The sequence below is a fragment of the Montipora foliosa genome, chromosome 3, assembly GCF_036669935.1.
Source record: "Montipora foliosa isolate CH-2021 chromosome 3, ASM3666993v2, whole genome shotgun sequence".
Lineage (NCBI taxonomy): Eukaryota > Metazoa > Cnidaria > Anthozoa > Scleractinia > Acroporidae > Montipora > Montipora foliosa.
In genome coordinates, this window is record NC_090871.1 from 49,959,509 (window position 1) to 49,980,668 (window position 21,160).

General features: G+C 41.0%; 1 protein-coding gene across 1 annotated transcript; it reads right to left on the minus strand.

The window, feature by feature from the left end:
- Positions 1-12,199: 12,199 nt before the first annotated feature.
- Positions 12,200-21,136, minus strand: LOC137997583 (cytosolic acyl coenzyme A thioester hydrolase-like). Its single transcript, XM_068843659.1, has 4 exons — positions 20,539-21,136; positions 19,311-19,542; positions 17,449-17,574; positions 12,200-12,976 (listed from the first exon to the last, which is right to left on the minus strand). The coding sequence occupies exons 1-4, from the start codon at positions 21,106-21,108 to the stop codon at positions 12,804-12,806; spliced, it is 1,101 nt and encodes a 366-aa protein (XP_068699760.1). The 5' UTR covers positions 21,109-21,136; the 3' UTR covers positions 12,200-12,803.
- Positions 21,137-21,160: the final 24 nt, after the last annotated feature.

The following is a 21,160-nucleotide window of genomic DNA, read 5'->3' on the forward strand; positions in this document are numbered from 1 at the left end:
GCCGCAAAGCTTCTTTTTGGTAAAGGTCGGACCGCCAAACAACTACCGCGCCGCCTTTGTCGGCCGATTTGACAACTATGTCGTTGCGTTTACTAAGATTTTTAAGCGCCGCCCACTCTTCCGAGGAAAGGTTGGAAAATTTAGTGTTGCGATTGAATTTAAGTTTGTGAATGTCGTAACGGCATTTTTTGGTGAAAAAATCTAAAGAGGCAAATTGTCCCTCTGGGGGAGTCCATTTGGATTTGCGAACTAGAAGTGTTTCAAAAATATCTTTAAAAACTACACGTAACCCATAATCCCTCGATTCGCTCTGACGAAGGGCTAACGCTCGAAACGTCAGCTTTTAGAATCTCTGTACGGTGGTTAATTTACATTATCAACTCCGTTGATAAACCAAATTTTTGTATACTACATCCCCACCGACGCAGCACCACAGTTTCTTTAGAAACTACCCCTTCATTCATAAGTAACAGCAAGTTGATCAATGAGCAATGAGTTTGAAATTTACTTTAATGGTTGTTGTCAATTTTTAGACTTGGGCGACATTTAGTATTTTGATGCATCCATGTCTAAAGTTGTCATACTTAAAATTCCAATGTTTGAAATCGAGCGATCGCGGCTTGTGTCACTTCCATGCCACAGAACATACTTTCGCGACCTTCGCCATCTCAAGAACCGTCCAAAGCAAGTGCTTTTTGCGCCTTTACGATAATTCTCACTAAACACTATGCATATCACTGGGTTACAAGCACTGTTGACGTGTCCTAGAAAGATCCTAAGAAAATATACTTCGCATGATACGGAAACATTGAAAAATTCTCCCAAAGGGAGCAAGATAAAATAAAGCAACCAACAGAACAAAAATGCTGTGATGAGGGCCAACATCATTTTCGTTACTTTCTTGTTTACGGCTAAGGCACGATTTCTTGTTGCGTTATCAATAAAGGCTTTCCTGCGCTTTAGAAATACAAATATTGTTGTGTACAAAGCCGTTATACAGAAAAGGGGGACGCCATAGAAAGTGATAAGCATAAATCCGTGGTAAAACTTTCTCCCCACTTCGCTTGGAAAACTTAAACCATGGATCCACAAGGAGGTGAGTTCTCCAGAGGAAACACGAACTATCTTAACGGTGTAGATCATAGGAGAACGAGCACCCAACGAGATAAGCCAAGTGCCAGATAGCAAGGCAATAGAAACCCTCCTTGATACCACTTCTCGTAATGGAAATGCAACCGCAAAGAACCTTTCAAAGGCTATGATAACAACAGTTAAAATTGACACAGAGATGGAAATCTCCTGAGACAAAGAACTCTAACTATTATGCAAAGTACAAGCCCAAAATTACCGTCTGCAAGCCACTGAACTCCTACAACGACCCGTGCAATCATCCGGGGCATGTAGACTAAGGTTACTAGAAGGTCTGCAAAAACCATGTTCATTATGCAAGAGTTAACTGCATTCCTCATGCTCTTGTTCTTGAAGTAGATAGATGCTAGTATGGAGTTTCCTATGGTGGAAGTAGCCACTGTGACGCAATACCCAGTCACCATGAGCATCTTCAAAGCAACGCTGTTAGTGAACATAAAACAGCGAAACATTGCAATCTCTTATTCTTCCTCAAAGCTACAGTTACCTGTGACGCTCATAGTTAAGATTTTCATGGCCATGACGATACTAATTTTCGAGCAGTCTAGTTCTCAAGTCCCGTTCCGGCGGCCAAGTTGTCAGCATGGTTTAAACGCGTTTCATGCATATACATGCAATACATTCATTCAGCTGGTGACAGCGTCAGAAAAGGTACGTAAACAAACTTGGTGATCAAAAATAGTATTTATAGTTGGAAAAATCTGCAGACGTCCCAAAACTTCAATGTGTCTTCTATTTTCTTTTTCTTATGTGCCGCTGGAAAGAAAGGCGACTGCAGTTTTTCGGCATAGAATTCCTTTAACAGCCTTTTTTGAGTATAACTGAAAACCAAGATGGGCGTTCAAGCTCATGACACAGACGTCCATCAAAAGCACCACTTTCTTTTTTTTTTATCTAAATACAGCTGTACACCTAATAAAATGTATTGCGACAAAAGATGAGGAGAAAATCAACCGACGACTTTCTTTCGTATTTACGTTTTCCCGTTTCATCCCTCGATTTACCTTCCATTGCTAAAAAATTGAAGATGATCGAGATAAAAACAGCGACCTACCAAACGGGGAAAAAATAACACAAAGGAATAACAGCCATTTTGTAATAATTTTATAAATTTATTATAAAAATAAATAACGAATAAATAAATAAAAATAAATAAATTAAAGTACATTTTATAAATTTATAAATTTAATAACAATAATAATAATAATAATAGTAATTTAATAATTTCATAATAATAATTTATTGACCATAAACTCCACAAATGAGGCTGTAAACGTTTTGGCGCTGAAAAAGAACTGGAGCGCCCCTGCGCCGGATCATATCGCCAATTTTGGTGGAAACGTGCCCAAGGGTTGCATGAGGGTGTTATTTCGTCATTACGAGTCATCTCAGAGTATGAGGAGGAGTATCCAGCATGGTTTTGTGATGGGAAGACAACGTTAATCTCAAAGCCTGGAGAGGTTACCAGCGACAACCAACGGCCCATCACCTGTCTAAATACGCTTTATAAGTGGGTCACCTGGTGTTTGCTTGTCACAACAAACAAGCATTTTTGGAGAAGAACGATCTACTGGAGGGTGCGCAGAGGGGTGCGCATGCAGGATGCAGTGGAACAACAGACAGCTTGTTGATCGATGGAACAGTTGCGCTGGATTGTCACCAGAAGAGGCAGTGTGGCCTGGATTGATGTAAAAAACGCGTACGATTCTGTAGATCACAGTTAGTTGAATGGGGTGATGAAGCTACACAGGTTTCCCACATGGTTGTGTAAAGTCATTGCCAAACCCTCTAAGAGTTTGAACACAAAGGTGGTGGCGATCACAAGAGAAGGGAGGCAGACCTCCGAAAGGATTTAGCTCAACACAAAGGGTTACCACAGGGGGATGCATTGTGCCCGAGACTGCTCACCGTATGCTTGAACCCAGTTGCATGGAAGATCAGAGCCGCTGAAGGATATTGAATGTCCAAGCCTATTAACAGCAAGGTTACAGGTCTCTTGCATATTGATGATCTCAAGATCTTCGCTGCATCGGCGAGTAAGCTTAACGGGTTATGAAGATGGTCAAGTCGTTTATGGAGGATGTGGGGCTTCCGTGGAGCCCAAAGAAGTGTGCGGTTGCTCATGTGAAAAGGGGGGTACAAGTGACTGTTGTCTCCGGAGGGAGAGTTGTTGAGTCGGCTAGAATACCATGTCTTGTCTTGATTATGGTGAGCAGTACAAGTGCCTTGGAGTACTTGAGAGTGTTATGCAGGAGGATAAGCTGGTCCTGGCGTGTGAAGCAAAAGAGTATCTCAGAAGATTGTCAGTTATCTGGACAAGTCCCTTGTCCGATTACAATCGGATTGTAGCGTCAAATCAGTTTGCATTGCCTGTTCTTGGATATCTTATGCGGACACAACAGAGACCAGTGATGGAACTTAAGGACGTTAACGTTCGTGGGAAAATTTTCGAACATTGATTTTTTTCTCCAAATTTTATCATGAAAGACGATGAGTTAGGGATGTCAGAAATGTAAAAAAGATGGGGGATCACCGACTTCGTTTTGGAGAGAACTTGCCTGGGAGATCACTCTAAATCTTTTAAAATCCTGCTTCTGTAGCGAATAAGGCCGCAGTGTCTGTAAGCCCAAAAATATTGCAATTACATCTTTAAAGTGAAATGTTTCTTACCAAACTTTGTTTAAGTGGACCCATCAAGTGAATTTAGTTAACTGTTGAAGTTCCTTAAAGAACAAGTTCGCATTTAGGGACCATAGTTTCACGCGCCTCGCCACCGCAAGATGGCAAAATTCCATGTCCCGCTCGATGCATGACGTGGCATGTGAATTTGCTTGCGCTGTAAGGATGCGCAGTAGCAATGGGCGCGAACGTCCTTAAGCAGATAGATAGGGAAGCTCGCAAGATTGTTGACGAAAGTGGGGGTAGACACATGTAGTTTGATTGCCAAGAAGTAAAGGAGGTCGGGGACTGCACTCTGTTGAATTGGAGTACAAAGCAACGAAAATCAAGGGTGCAGTCAGACTCCATGGTAACAAAGACCCCGCACTGGGAATGGTACGGGAGTTTGAGCAAGCGGCGAGGACGGGGCGTAAGTCTATTTTTAAAGAAGAGGCTAAGTGCACGGAGGAGTTTAGGTTGGGGTTGGATTTGGAACACGTGCAAAATATCAAGACGGAGGTGCGGAAGTGCCACATCGAGAAGTTAGAGGATGAGATCAGAAACCAACGATGGCAAGGGCGTCTAGTGACAACCAGGCTGGACGATGAGAGTTTGAGTGCGGACGGGTGTTTCTGGTGGTTCAAAGAGTGGAAGAACTGCCCATCACACACAATTTCTGGACTCGTTGAGCTATACGAGCAGCTCTTGCCAACGCGAGTACCTGGTATGCATGAGTCAGAAGACCCACATAAGCGCCGAAGGTGAGGTGAGTTGCAGATTATGCGGCAAGGCCCCAGTGAGCGTGGCTCATATCTTGTCAGGATGAAGTGCGTTGGCCCAGAGCAAGTATCTCTCTAGAGAGGGCGCAGCACGGAAGGTACTGTTTTACGAGCTGTTGTACGATGACGGACTTACAGACGAGATACCTCCCTGGAACTCACCCGACAAGCCCAAGCCTGTGTATGAGTCAGAGAACAATAAAGCTTATTGGGATGTCCCTTTATACGCCGACCAACAAGAGGTCAGATGCAATAGGGTGGATACACGTATTGTAAACCACGAGTGCAAAAGAGTTGTGACTCTGGAAATGAGTTCCCCGTGGGTTAACAATCGAAAAAGAAAGGATGAGGAGAAGACCCGTAAGTACCGACCCCTTCGCTGGGAACTGAAGCAGCAGTTCCCAGGCTACGAGATGCAGCAAGATAACATTACAATGGTGCTCTCGGGGGATGGTCACGGGAGCTGGATGCCACGATGCGCGAGCTCGTGTGAGGCAGAAGCACAGAAGTACTGCGAAAGATGCAGAGGGCAGTGCCCTCGGGCACGTTTAGTATTGCCCAGACTTTCAAGGTTGCAGTCTGACTTTTAGATAGAAAGAGGACCGTACACACAACATAGCTTTTTAGGATTATTTAATATATGTTATAGATATACATATAAAGTTTGCATCTTGCATTTTAACTTAAGTTTATTTTTTTCTTTTTTGCTCCACGGCTCACAGGTTACGGTTTTTGCCCTGTGTTGCTTGATTAGAATGTAGCATTCAGTTTAATCCTCTGCTATATAATGTTTATTTAATAATAAGAATTTATTGACCATAAGCTCCACAATACCTTATAAATTGATAAAATAAAGAAAGAAATATATGAATAAATTTTATTAAATGTTAAAATGCTTTTTGCTATAAACTCAGTGTCAAATTTGCAGACGGATAACGCTATTTAAAGAAGGATAAACTATCTAAATGCGATCGAGACTTCTAGTTCTAGATCAGTGTCCTGTATATTTAGAGTAGTTCTCCTCCTAGAGCGCGAGCCTCGCAGGTAAACCAATGCAGACCTCAAAATGGCAAATGAGACCCGAGTTTTAATCCATGCGATAGTGGAAGCGTAGCTCTCCTGTTTCTTCACTGCCAGTAGCTCAACGAGACGGCTGTGGTAACGTTGACATTCGTCAGACATGTAGACACATACCTCCAGTAGTAGTAAAAACCAATGGCGTGAATGTGCCCCGTTCTACCTCATGAACTCTACACGAGTAAAGGCACTTTTTATCATCCTCGGGAAGCTTGTAAATCTGTTCCGGGGTGAGATTCGTGTACGAGTCCGCGTTAGGGTGGCACACCCTAACATCAAAGAACGCAGACTGTTCTCTCACCCAGAAGCCCCGCGCACGGATATCCAGCCGCGCGTCAGGGGCCTATATATCCTCCACGCATACAAATAGCTTGGTCAGCGTCAAACAACAACAATGGAGAAAAGATAAACCATCTGATATTTATGGATGATGTCAAACTGTTTGCCAGCGCGGAGAGGGGAATTGAATCATTGATTGATACTGTGCGAGTAGTTAGTAAAGATATTAGAATGCATTTTGGGATAAGTAAATGCGAAATGTTGGTTATGTGGAGAGGAAAAGTGACGAAAACAGATGGAATAAGAATGCCGGATGATAGAGATTTTTACAACTTGGAAAAGGGTAAAAGCTACAAATATCTCTGGGTACTGGAAAGTGTTCATATGTGGTGTAGAGAAATGAAATCCAACGTGACAAAAGAATGTTTCCGCAGAATCCGAACACCGCCCAAGTCGAAGCTGAATGGAGGGAATGTAACACGTGCTGTGAATACCTGGGCAGTGTCCTCAGTGCGATATACTGCTGCGTTTATCGAATTGTCTCGTAAAAAACTGAGAAACCTCGATAGGAAAACCAGAAAGCATCTTGCCTTGTATAATGCCTTAAAACCTCGCGATAGTGCTGCAAGGTTCTATCTACCAAGAAATGGCGGTGGCCGGGGCTTGATAGCAGTGGAAGACAGTGTGGAGCTATCCAAAGCAAGCCTAGCTAAATAGTGTCAGAAAGCAACGAAAGGATTTTGTCTGTCGCTAGGAGGAACATGAAATGGGATGGCGGGTAGTCTAATTAGATTAAGAGACGGAAATTGAGAGAGAGGACGGAGGAGGTGAGGAGCAAAAAGCTACATGGACAGTTTATGATGGAGATGGATGAAATTGTCAGTGAAAACAGTTGGTCGTGGTTTAGGACAGGATACCTAAAGAAAGAGGCGGAGGGGTTGCTGGTGGCTGCCCAGAATCAGGCACTGAGAACTAATGCTATAGAAGCTAAGATCGATAAGTCACAAGAAAACTCACTTAAGTTTGTAGCTTGTGCCATCAGAAGAACGAAACGGTCAACCATATCGTGAGAGAGTGCCCTAAGATCGCGCAAACACAATATAAACGGAGATACAGTAAACACCTGCATATAAGAACACTGATTTCAGGTTACAGGCTGATCGTGTTCTTATTTAAGGGGTGCTTAGTAAGAAATCAGCCTGGAGGTGTTCTTAAAATGTTCTTACAATTGGTTTCACAAGTACTTCAAATTGTACATTACTAGAGGTTAAATTGACATAGAAGCCTTTTAAAAATAGATGTCAAAGTTTGTAATGGTCCTGAATACCATAATTACTTTGATCACTTACTGTACTGTACTTTTTCCTTATTCTAATGCCATTTCCCTTTATATTAAGAACATGTTTTATTTATCAGGCTGAATTTGTTCTTATTTATATGGTGCTTTATTGGCCAAATTTCAACCTGAAGTTCTTAATCCACTTGTTCTTACATGCGGATGTTTACTGTACGACACTGTTGCAAAGGCCCTACATTGGGATCTATTTCGTCAGTATGCGTTTAACAGAGGAGGGAAGTGGTTTGAGCATGCCCCTGAGAGTGTTCTAGAGAATGACAAGGTTAGAATTCTTTGGGATTTTACCATTCAGAAAGATCGGAAAATGTCGCATAACAGGCCTGACATTGTCGTGATCGACAAGGAAACAAACGAATGCCAAACTGTTGACGTCGCTTGCCCTGTTGATAGCCGGATATGCCTGAAGGAGCACGAGAAAGAGGAGAAATATATTGACCTGGCTTTTGAGATAGAGACTTTGGCAATTACGTAGAGTTAGAATCACCCCTATTATAATTGGCGCTCTTGGTATGCTTTCTCTAATACCTACAGAAGTATTTGGAAGACCTGCACATCGGACTAAGCATGCAATCATTACAGAAATCAGTCCTGTTGGGATCTACGGAGATTCTCCGAAGAACCCTGGAAAGCTAAGATAGTGTGTTAGTACCTGCTGAAAGGGGCTACTCCAATGGCAACTACTGTGATATAGCATAATAATAATAATAATAATAATAATAATAATAATAATAATAATAACAACAATAACAATAACAATAACAATAATAATAATAATAATAATAATAATAATTAAAATAATAATAATAACTTTATTTATCCACTAGAAAGTGGTCTTCTAAAGTAAAGAGTCGTGCGCATTAACACTAATAAATATATTACCTAATACTTAAAAGCTAAAAGTTAAAAATAACGGGCATTGTTGAGAAATCTTAAAGTACATGCTAAAAAAAATATACATATCTATATACATATATATATATATATATATATATATACCACAATAAGGTCAATATACAACCATGTTGCCAGCGTGGTTGGGTGGCCGAGTGGTTAAGGCATCCGACTAGTAATCTGGAGACCAGGGTTCAATTCCCAGCCGAATCACATTTTCACTCATGCAATCAGTTGTCCAGATTACTCTCCTCAATCTACCATTAATTAATTCTTAAGGGGATAGGGCCGTGCATAGCCAATTAACTGGGGAGTAGTGAGGCGATCCTGATTTGTGAGGCAATCAGTTGTCCAGATTCCCCCTCCCACCCTATACTGTTTCGGCCTTCTGGGCCTCATCAGTCCAGTGCTCTCTATATATATATACAATAGCGGAATAAAAACAATTTAAAGTAGTGGCAAACTTTTGGGCGGATACCTTTACCCTCTTCCTTCCAAACTTCTTCAACAAATGCTGTCAGCCAAAAAATTTAACAACTCTGCCGTCACGTTAACACGGTTTGCATCTATACTTTGGATTTTGTCCCGTTCAACGTCCAACCATGCTTCTTCGTTCGCTGCTTGTTTGTTCAGTCGTGTTGCTTTTGGAACGGATTTTTCCCACAGTGCCTTTTCTTCATCAGCAGTTTTCAATTCTCTGAACTTTCTCTTACGCACCATTTTTAACCAACCTCCTTCAACCATCGACAACAAAGAATAAGGACTGAAGGAAAAACTCACGCTTTTGAAATTACCGTACTGCTTATAAGGTCCACTTATCAGTTTTTCTTGTATGCTGATATCTTCCCCTGACAATGTGAACCTTTGTACGGACTCCCGAGGAACACGCTTTTTGTAGAATGTTTTTGAAGCCAATCAAAAAACTCGCAGCACGTGTTTTATTGAGTCTAAACACACTCGTTACCGGGCATTGCACCTCGCCCATGGGATCGCCTAAATACAAAAAAAAACACTCGTTACGCCTCGTGTTTTTAAACCCGATACAACATTGCTGCTCGTTTTTTAAACATTACTTAAAATTGTGACTAGGGGCGCTTTCCATTTGACAGAACTGACCGGTCAGACCGCGCATTTGGAAGGAGTAACTCTACAACGCCTTCAATATAACACACTTTAAGAATGATATATACTCCTCCAGGAACAATGCGAGGGATTATCGCACAAGTATTCCTTGAAATTGTTGGGTTTTCCTTGCAAACTGACGGGTCTGGCCGGCCAGTTCTGACAAAAGGAAAGCGCCCTAGGTTACTTTGGGGATATATCGGTCTTAGCCTCCTCAGGGTAGCAAGTACTTTGCAACTTTACCCACGACTTCAGAGATATGAGCCTTCCACGAGAGTGTTCCATCCACCTGAACGCCTTGGCATTTGTAAGTACTGACTCTTTCAACTGAATGCCCATCAAGGCATATGTGAGGTTTACTAGGGAGCAGACGGATTTTATGCCTTGTGCCTGTGAACAGACACTTGGTCTTGAGGACATCAAGACTAAGAGGTTAAAGTCGAGCCATCTTTGAGATTGCTTATATCGTGAGTCAGGGATGAAAACAACTCTTCAGGGTCTTTGGAGGCATACACGTACGTGAGATTAGCGTCATCGGCGTACATCCTCACATCTGATAGAAGGCTACAGTTTGGGAGGTCATTAATGTAGAATAGGAATAGCAGGGGGCCGAGGATTGAGCCTTGAGGCACCCCACAACGTAATCGACCATAAGGGGCTGTTTACATGATTCCAGGGTGATGTTCATTCCGGAACGAGTTCAATTCACTTCATCTGTTTGCATGATCACGTGAGGAAATTTTGTTCCAGTACATGAACGCCACATAACAACAGGTTTAATGAGCAAAAATAATAGCTCTGCGCGCCCGTTTTACATTTTGATACATTTCTTTGCCGTTCTCGTCTTGCCGACGTGAAATGATCAAATTTGAGGTCTTGTGGAGGACGCACGCACTTGACGACGAATTTTCAATTTTCTCTCTAAATAGACCATTCCACGGTGTTTGGCGCCATCTTGGCTGGGAGGCAAACACAGGTAAATTTACAGTTAATGTGTGGGATTTTGGCCGACTTTGAACCGCTGTAGCGCCGGTAAAAAAAAGACGGATTCCCACAGCGAAAGTGTCTTTTAAAGGACATTTTATACTGAGATTGTTTTCATGAAAAATAATGAACAGATTCAGGCTACAACGACAATAAACGAATTTTTAAGATCACATACAAACCCTTCTAAAATCATCACGGCAGATACGCAAGATTAGAAGCAACATGAAAAGATTTATTATTTAAATTTAGGGACGTCATACGTTCCTAATGGCCCTATTTTGTGTTGAATGAATGATATCAATAAAACTATTTAAAACAGTGGCAGAAGTTTGAAATCAGTCTCTTTTTAGCGGCGCTAAAGCGGTTCAAAGGCGGCCAAAATCCCATACAGTTACTGTAAATTTAGCCGTGTTTGCACCCCAGCCAAGATACCCGTCAAAAACCGTGGAAGGGTCTACATACACACCGCTCTCCCCAAGTTTATTCTTGGAATGTGGACTCACACTTTCCATGCTGAGCGACTCGCAAGTAATCGAAAAATTATTAGTTACGTGAAATAATATTTTTAGACTTCTCCAGCCAACGACCAGTGGTAACCGTTTTTTTTTTGTTTCACTGCAATCCTAATGATGATGATGAAGATGAAGATGATATTTAAACAATAACGAAATGTGAATTAGATAAGAGTGTTGATCAATCACTTTGCGGCCTTGCCCCAGCACAGTCACAAATTGATTTATTTTTAGATACACTTTGCGCGCGAAACAAACCAAGGGCCGCCAATTTTAACCAATCAGGAGAACCCATGTTGCCTTGATACATGAAACCCAAATTTCCAGAGCACTACATTAGTAACGCAGCAGAGTGCTTTCGTGAGTTAAAAATTCAATTTAAAGGTCTTTACCGCACAAGGAGGCTCGGCCAAGTCAGCGCAATTGTCCGTTTTACTACCCTGGGTGCCAGAGAGAAAGCTGCGTGAGTAGAGGGCGTTGTCAAGTGCTTCATGCCCTTCGAGTTTTTTTGCCATGACAGATAGACGAGACCGATTTCTTCTTATCGAGCCTGAGGAAGATATCTTTCCATGCGAAGGAGACGCGGCAAAAAAAAAAAAAAAAAAAACTTAAACCTACTCCGGTTCAACAGCTGAGAAATATGCTCTGCTAAAGAAAATCAGCTGTCAATTTGAAAAACAGGAATAGTGTCAATTCTAATATCGTTTTGTTTCGTTTCGGTGAGGAAAAATAAGGCGTACTTCATTTAATGAAAACAAGGGAGCAGCAAGCACGAGGCAAACCAAGGCACTTGCCTCAGGCCCCGTCCACACGAAGACGATTGTAAACGCAAACGCTAGTAAACGCATATTTTATCTCTGTCCACACGAAGACGATCATCGTTTACATAGGCTTTTCACCCGTCCACGAAAACGCTCGTAAACGGATAAAACGATGTCATACACCGAACGCGCATGCGCTATCGATTTGAGCCTGCAATCTTTGCTTCAGCGCCTTGTCATCAAGTCACCACGTGCGTTTGTGGAACGAGAGAGTAGAAAAATGTCGAAGTCAGCTGGCAAGAAACCGAGAGAAAAAAGTGATAAAACTACTCTCTCTTTGCTCTCACGTCTGCATCTAAGTCGTTTTACTCGAGTAAAAGTGCTTGTAGTTGTGGATAACAATCTTAAGAGGTTTAGTCTTCTTCTTTTGTAGTTTTCCTGTATATCGATTATTCCAAGATTCAATTTAATGCTCGCAATTATGCTTGAAATAAGCGCAAGTAAAGCAAAGACTGGCATCGTGAGTGAAATAAATTTGTCACATGCAGGCTGTTTTAAATTACTTACTTCGCAGCTGTATAAATAATCGTTATCGGCGTGCAGAAAATTTTAAAAAGTACCTGACGATGTTTTGTTCATAGTTTATTATGCTCAATATTAATAACTGACCACTGGCTTAATGCCTTAAAGACACAGTGGCCTTGATTTAATTTGAAGCTTTATATAAATAATGGTCTTCGGCTTTTACGTTAAAAATATGTATACCTGCCTTTTTTCTGTTCATAGTTTCATCGCATTATACTTACTTTTTTCTGCAAATAATTTAACGATAAATAGCTATCCACGCGGCTTATCAAAGTTTTCAGTTGCACACTGCCATCGAGACAGGTTGAAGATCACGGGGCAAAATTGATGGGTATTTCTTTAACGTAATATGTGAGTGAAGGGCTTGTTGATAATAATAACATGATCATGAAGATTGTTATTTTTCGACATTACTTCGGGGATACTAAGAAAAAAATTCCGAATGCTTCTTTCCAGGAGTCAAAGCGACGACCTTCCGATTACTTGTTCGTAGGAGTGCGACTCCTGCAAAAGAGCTCTCAGATTTTTTTTCCCGAGCATCAAAAAATAAATCTCTTCACAGGGGTTAACACATAACATTATCCGTCTTTCTGTACTATATATCATTATTGTGTGAAAGGCTAGATTTACTTTTGGATTTTAGACATCAACTGTTACTCGCTCTCATTTCTTTACGCAGTGTGTATCTTTTCTTCCCACCCTCAAAACGTGTTCTTTCCTCGTCTGTGAGAGGTTCCAATGGCGGTAAGGCCTGCGGGTGTCCTTTATCATCCAGTGAGACAAACGTGAAGAATGCGCTGCATGATCTTACGCTTTTATCTAAATGGAAAAATGAACAAAACGTTAAGTTTAGAGCTACAGGACCAATCATCTCTTTAGCAGAAAAAAGTTCCAGTACGAAAATATTGGCAACCGAGCAAACCTGTCCTATTTCGTGTTATCATAATCATTGTACTCAACAAAATTACTCAATCGTTGTGTTTCCATAGCAACTTCCGCATCACACTCTATGGGTAAGGTAAAGTCTGCTACGAGCCTAGAAGGCCCATCAGGCCGGCGCTTATCTCTGGTTTCTGTAGCATAAAGCGACTAGGAGTATTTCTATCCTCCCCCTCCCCCCTCCCCCTGCATGGGATGCCAGGCCATCGCAGGGTTACCCCCAGCATTAGACTCGCCGGTACCCATTTATACACCTGGGCGGAGAGAGGCACCGTGAGAGTAAAGTGTCTTGCCCAAGAACACATCACAATGTCCCCAGCCAGGACCTGAACCCGGACCACTTGATCCGGATTCGAGCGCACTAACTATGAGGCCACAGCGCTTCCCACTATCACACCCTATAACCTCTCCATATTCTGCGACTATAACATATATAGATGGTTTTTATAATGACGTCATCAAATTCTAAAATCAAAATCGCAAGGTTTTTTTTTTAAATTTTTATCAATAATAGGTTGACGATGACCTAGAAATAAATCTTCAAGCTTCAAGTTCCATTACAGTACTTCTTTCGTTTCGAAAATACAGCATTTGGAATTTCCGAATTGTCACCTTGCTTGACACGATGATACAAAGCTATAATTATTTGGTTGAAAAAAATGTTTATGCCTATGAATTTCAGCAGTCTGAGCGTTTCAAGTACTTAAGGAGGTGTGTTGATACACATAACTTTTTCTCACGAGCACAAAGTAAGCACTTTCATCCCTAAGTGAATTCCAGATGTTCCTGTTGATTTCTGGCGGCCATATTGGTGCACAACAGTGTTGCACCACCATGGCGGTTCGATACAAAACTCTATAACGTTGCGTCAAATGCTTCGAAAACTAACTCAGAAACAATGTACCGCACAGACCTGAGAATTGGTGAGGTGGTTATGAATTTGTCACCTACAACAATCCACGTTCTTAGCTTATTTCATTGAATGGTTTCCATTTTATTTTTTGCTGCGTCGCAGTGAAAATGATCTATAGATTTAGCCAAGCTTAAAAGCGGAGCTTCCGCGTTATTCATTATTACAATAAGTTAACCTGGCCTACATGTAAGCCTGCAATCCAATCGAAACCCAGCACCTGGTCGGCTTCCCTCGATGAGCTTTAATTTTGAGCTCGCGATTTGGTCACGTGATATTGGTCAGAGCGGATACCTTGTTTTCACTATTCGTATTCTCAGTATTGGACTGGAACTACAGTGTAGCTTGCAATGGAGGCTAATGCAGGGAAATATATTAAAATGTATTTGCATTTGAGATTCCCCCGCATTAGCCTCCATTGCAAGCTAGTTCCAGTCCAATACTGAGAATACGAATATGGTCTATTGACCATGTCCAATATCATATGTACGCTGTAAACTTGCTGGCGTATGGCCGCATCGATGAGCTCTACACTTGAGCCCACAATATGGTCAAGCGATACTGGTCAAATTGGCCTACACTGTACATGGAGGGATGGACGTACCTACTGTCATACGGTGACCAAAACCAAATTTACTCGCACAGGTGGGTCACCATATTTCTTACCTATTGTAGGCTCGAATAGATTGTGCTGGCAGAATTTTTGGCATAATTTGAGAAAACTAGCATATTTTTCCTGTTTTTTTTTAATAGCACTGCTCGCATAATTCGCATATTTTGATGATCAACGGATCATCTTTTTTTTAGTTTTCACAAGCACGTTGATTCCCAAATCCCAATTATACGCTAGCGTTGTTCGATGTTTTAGAGGTATTTGCAGTTTACTGGGCCCGCAAATGGGGCCTGAGACTAGCTACAGGGTGCACGGGAACCGGAAGTTTTATTGCAAACCATGTCGGTCCCAATACCTCTAATGGGGAAGGCTACAAAATGGCGTCAGCTATGCCATCCGATTCGAGCGAAAACTTTTGTATACAGCCCTTTCAGAGAAAGGATATGTATAGCTAACAAGAATAAGCGGGTTCTGATTAAAGAAAACGCATTTTTGCATTTATTTTCAATGGTTTTTAAAGAACATAACTTTTAAAAAGTAGCATAGTTTGTAAAAACGAGCATAATCTTAGCATAATTTAGACAAAAAAGGCATAATATGCTACTTGTACTAGCACAATATACATGTACTGTATTCAAGCCTACACGCGCGCCTTCAGCGCACGGAGCTAATGGTAGAAATGTTGTGTGGAATTAAGCAGGCTCGAAAGGGTTTTCTGCTGAGCGCGCTCGTAAGCCATACTCGCAATTCTAAAAGATGCTCGCGTCAGCTCACAATTCAAAGTGGGTCACCAGAAATAAACAAATATCACTTATTTCGCTCACCTTTCTTCTAATTCCTATACATACAGAATATAAATAGACATCTCCTATTCACGAAAACAACGAAAATTGTACACACACGGTTTAATGGTCATTTAAATCCATTTGTGTTGGCCTGTAGCTTCAATCGCGCGTGCACTCGAATGAGTGGGTGACGCATGCGTATATGCCGATCTTGCAACCCCCTCATTTGTCCTGATTTTGCAAACTTTACTCGCTTATATCTCTGCGTCCAGACAGTGGATTTTTGTTCATTTTTTGCATGTTAGCTTAGATTAATCCAAAATCTTTGTCTTTCAAATTTAAGGAGGTTTGAAATAGTTTCTCCTTTTTTCAAACAAATAAACATATTCTGTCCTTAGATAGTTGGGGTAATCATATCAAGACGAAATTTGGCCAGGGTACTAAGTACCGTAAAGACTCGCAGATAAGCCGCACTCGCAGATAAGCCGCATCCCGAGTTTAGAAACTCAAATTTTGGAAAAAAAGTTTTTCATGAAAAAAACTCGAAAGAAATCCAAAGTCGAGGCCATCAAGTGTTCTGTCTTCATCCAAGGCAAACTCACCAACAATGGATCGAAAAATACTTTGAAGTCTTACCCGTAATTTTAGCTCTTTAGTAGAATAAACATCATGTCCACCACTTATGACATATGATTGATATTATTCTGGTATTTGTTCACAGGTATTTCTCCATGCAAGGCAGTTTTTCCATAGAATTTTACGCGTAAATTTGTTGTTTTCTCTTGCATGCACTGTGCGAAGCTGTGTAGCCAGGCATAATATCGGACGATGGAAGACTGGACACCGAAATTTACAGCTCCTTTCCCAAATGGTCTCGCAGATAAGCCGCACCGACGATTTTGATCGCAAATTTTTGGAAAAAAGGTGCGGCTTATCTGCGAGTCTTTACGGTACCCATCGCATATTTCTCACATTATATTTTCCTCCGAAATAACGTTACCGTGGCAACGATATTAGGCATTCCTTTGAGCGTTAAAATCAACATATGTTGTCTTTTTTGAAGAAACAGGGCGATGAAACTTTCCCATTCAGCGTTACCAGATAATCAAGTGAACCTATGATCCTCGCAGTTATGAACGCAATTTTTGCTATTGCGTAAAGCAGCCTGAAAAATTTAGGACTTCAACGGGGTTTGAACGCGTGACCACGCGATACCGGTGCGACGCTCTAACCAACTGAGCTATGAAGCCACTGACCTTGGGAGCTGATCATTTGTGGGTTCCTATGTTCCCGTGAGGAATGAATCAACGATGAAATAATATATGATCCATTTCATATATCATTTCATCGTTGATTCATGAAAATACGGCATTTTCAATCTCCGAATTTTCACCTTTGCGTGACACCACGATACTTGCCATTTGATTGAAAAACAAAAGTCTATCCCTATGAATCTCAGCGGTTTGAGTCCTTCCAGTGCATCAGGAAATGTGTTTATCAGATGTTTTTGTTGATCACCGACCGCCTTATTGGTGGATCACATGGCCGTACAAAAGTCTATAAAGTTGTGTGAAATGCTTCGACAAATAACTCAGAAACGATGTACCGCATAGACCTGAAAATTAGAGAGGTGGTCAAACGATTTGTTTCTTACAACATTCCAAGTTCTTGGCCTTTTTCATATAATGATTTCGAATTTATTTTCTTGTTGCGTGACAGTTAAACTATCTATAGGTTGAGGATGCAAAACAGGGCTGGCTCTAGTCTTCTGTCTGGCAAGATCATACCACATATCTTAATTCCTCCATTCGCGCAAAACCACAATTCCTTGCGCCTTTGACCACAACCCCTTGCGTTTTGAAGAAAAAAGATGTGTTCTTCTCCCGTTTAGAGAGCTGCCTCGTTCGTTCCCTTCAGGCTTACTCACTGCAGCAGCAATTATAGAGTACAGTTTTGCTTTCACCCAAGAGGAAAATTAGCAACTCTGCAAAATGGACAAGTTGTCCCTACTCTAAATCTCCTATATATATATATATTTTTTTACCTGAAATATAATCTCTTGCATCAACAACAACTTCGATCTCCATTGATCTCTTACTGGTAAAAGTTGCCCTTGCACTCAAGTGCATCACGTGTCCCAGTTTGACAGGTGAGTGAAAATCTATTGCATCTATTAAAAAAAGAAAATACCAGGTAATTATAATTTACAAGGCCATGCAAACAGAATCTGATGGTGCCTTATTGTGCTGATTATTATACTCAGAAAGCATATTATGATCTATGACCATCACAACTGCATATCCCAGTACCCACTTCCTAAGAAGACCACTTACTGTATGCATTTTACTCGGTCTAATACCAGATGACTTTTAGTCCTCCGTGAGGGAACCTCCAGGGGATAATATTATATACTCAACAATGAGTATTCAATAAATGAATAAAAATCTATCCACTTGCTCATGATCATACCTCATATACTGAGAACTTTCAAAATGATCACTCGTGCCCATAAATCAAAAAGTGTACTCACATTTACACAAATTCCCATACATAATATAAATAAGGATGTCATAAGTCACCTTGTTTCCTGCAGATTCTTCTTTTGGTTTTATGACTGTACCAGTTGCTAAAGGTACATAAATTAACCACCTTAACCCATTGACTCCCAGGTGTTCCCCATTGATCAATGAGTAAAATCATCTGGCGTTAGACTGAGTAAAATCCTAAGTCTGGCCGTTTTAGGCTGGTTTGGGCATCAAAGGGTTAAGGTAACAAAAAAATAGGCCAGTGGGCCAGACGTCAAACTTCACATGAGACGAAGTGCTGAATGGTAGTTTGGGTAGATCCAAATTAATTTGGGTCAACCTAAATTGAGATTGTTGGGTCAAATGTCAAAGTTAACATCCAACTGCATAAGTGAAATATTGTACATTGTCATTTTAAAGCATGAGTTAAGTTTGACTTGTGAGAGGTCCGACATTAATGTTCCAGACTCAATTTTCACACGATCAATCCTTTTGAGGCAGATGGATACAATGTGTTGCTTGATCCAAATACAGTTTGTCAAACTAAATTGAGTCAAATCTGATTATCTCCAGGACTTATCATGAACTTACATGTACATTGTTCAATTTACATGTAGGTCGTCTTGTGTGAAGTTCAACGTGTGGCCCAGGCCTTAAACATCAGGTCACAGATCTTTCTTAACCCTTTCATTGCCGAGGGCTTGTTTGTGTTTTACTCCCCACCGATGCAACATTGGACAGTTTTTTTTATAAACTAAACCCTTCATTCATCTGTTATTTTACTTTTGGATGATGGAGACAATGACTGTCATCCATGCCACACCTAGTACGAACTCACTGACCAAGAATTAATAGGGGACCTCGCTATTAGAAACAACAACAAACATGAAATACACATACATTTTGTAAGACTCTTAAGTCCCTGATGCAACACGACAATCTCAAATTTCCAAAAATCTCATTTTTCAGGAGCTAACAATACATCAAAAATTTTCTCTTTCTTTAATGTACACGAAGAACTTGATCACAAGAGGTTCCAAAAGGTACATGTATTTTGCTTTATATAACAGTTTAACCAAAAGGTGCTGAATGAAATTTGAAATCTACTGGAATTTTCTGTCTATGGGAAGCACGTACAGGGGAATATAGACCTCTTTCATAATGGCGGCCAAAGAAAAGATTCCTCTGTTCTAATGCTAATATGCCTTTCTAGCCTCACTACCGCGATCAAATTTCAAAAGGATATTGTTTCAAAATGAAGGCAGTAGGTCTAATTAACATAAATACAAAAGAATGTAATTAGGAAGTCACCATTTAAGAAAATGGTCTATGAAAATCTACTGGCCACTTTACCCACAATGAAATTTCAGCTGAATCTTACCAATCGATGCTGTCACGACATTTGTCTTACAGTGTCGAAATGCTACGATTCCAGCTACTTCATCCATCATTTTCATAGTTACACCACCTTGCACGTATCCTGCATTTGTACAGTCTGATGGTTGCACAGAGTGGATCAGAGATGACTGCGAATTGGCTACACCGTAACGTGAAACTTTGCCTCCATCTGGCTGCATCAGAGATGTCATCAGCTCTCCATTGAATGGTGATGACTGAGAGTGGCAAGAGAACAAGAGATCATAATTATTGCACTCTACTTGTATTTTAATAAATCAGCGAGAGTTTCGTTGTCAAACTATGAAGTGACAGTTTTCTTTGGGGACTGATAGAAAGCTAAGGGATAGATAATCTTACCTCAATTCCACTCAATTCAGTCTGGCTGGAAAACTGATTAGGTGCCCATACACTGTATGTAAGTTATCCCTGCTAATGGGTTGTCAACATGCTCTTTCAAGAAAAATCAGCATAGGCAGGAGATACATAGTAGCAGTCATGGAATTTATTGGTTCAAGTCCAATCCGACTAAGAAATGACATTTTACAACTTAAGCAGTCAGTGCTTACTGTCAAATGCCACGCTATATCAGAGCTGGGGGTGGAGGTACAGGGCACAGTCTTCACTGACTGATGCATATTAGTGCAGGGACTACATGTAAATTGCAGAGATGTATCCAGGTTTTCAGATTTGGGGTCCTCTGGACCCCTTTTTGAAAAATTTGGGAGTCCATTGCAAAATTTTGGGGGTCCAGCTAATTAATGTTCAAGAATTAATATTCAATCTATTGTCTCTTAATTGCTGGTGCAGTACCCTTGCAGATTTCAAATTGCACAAAAATAAAGTCTCATCCCTCCCCTCGAATATGTACTTAAAATAAAATGATCAATTTCTTTGAAACTGTTATGCCCGTTGATTCATCGATCAAAATGTATTGGCGGTCAAAGCTCCATCGATCACATCTGAAAACGCCTTGAGGAATCCGTACACTGTAGGAACTGTTAGCTCCAGGTGATAAATGATCTAGATCTCTACAGCTAAAAAAAACCAGATCTGAATCTGAGTTTTTCGTGAAAAAAAAAAGGGAGAGAATCATTTATTTTAACAAGTCAACACACTTGAGGTGTAATTTAGGAGCAAAAGAGTAATGATACAATGATTGCATCATCTATTTCCTCTTGTTTTCAGGACAAATAAAAGAACTATTATCATACCTCCTTTAAATGATCCTCCTTGTCCAGTCTGGCCCTCTTCTGCCTTTCATAGCGCTTCCTGCCGTCTTCTTCTTCTTCAATACTGGAATACTCCATCGGAGGTACTTCCGCAATGACTCTGGCATCTTCACTTCCGGTGACCGGTACATACCAAAGACATGCGCGATTGGTCAACCGTCGCCTACCACTTGTGAGATTTTCAGCCCAGACAAACGCTTTTACTTCTAAAGAGTGCTTCGAAGCGTAACCTAGCTCTACGTAGACCTGAGCGACTTCACCGATGTACATCGGCTCTAAAAAGTCCGTCCTTTCAACGCGAGCTAAAGCGGCTATCACTGGTTGTTTGTTATCTCCGATCGCATGTTTGTTGCAATGACGAGTTGCAATTATAAAACCTCCTTCCTCGATTAGTTTCAACGCCGTTCCCCCATGGACGTTCCCTGCGATATTAGCATCATCAGGATGCATAATACGGCATACTTCGATTGAACCTCGAGAAATCGTGTCTTCTTGACCCTTTAAGTTGTCCTCGAAACTGTCTCTGCATCTATCTGCCTTTCTTTTCGCCATCTTACTTTATTTCCGTTTTTCGTTTGACAACTCCGGCAGCGGTAATTACATT

Coding starts and splice junctions, on each gene's coding strand:
- LOC137997583 (XM_068843659.1), bottom strand. CDS start 21,108: ATGGCGAAAAGAAAGGCAGATAGATGCAGAGACAGTTTCGAGGACAAC. Junction 19,543..20,538: donor AGGAGGATCATTTAAAGGAG/GTATGATAATAG, acceptor TGCCACTCTCAG/TCATCACCATTCAATGGAGA. Junction 12,977..17,448: donor TGCAAGAGATTATATTTCAG/GTAAAAAAATAT, acceptor TTTTCCATTTAG/ATAAAAGCGTAAGATCATGC.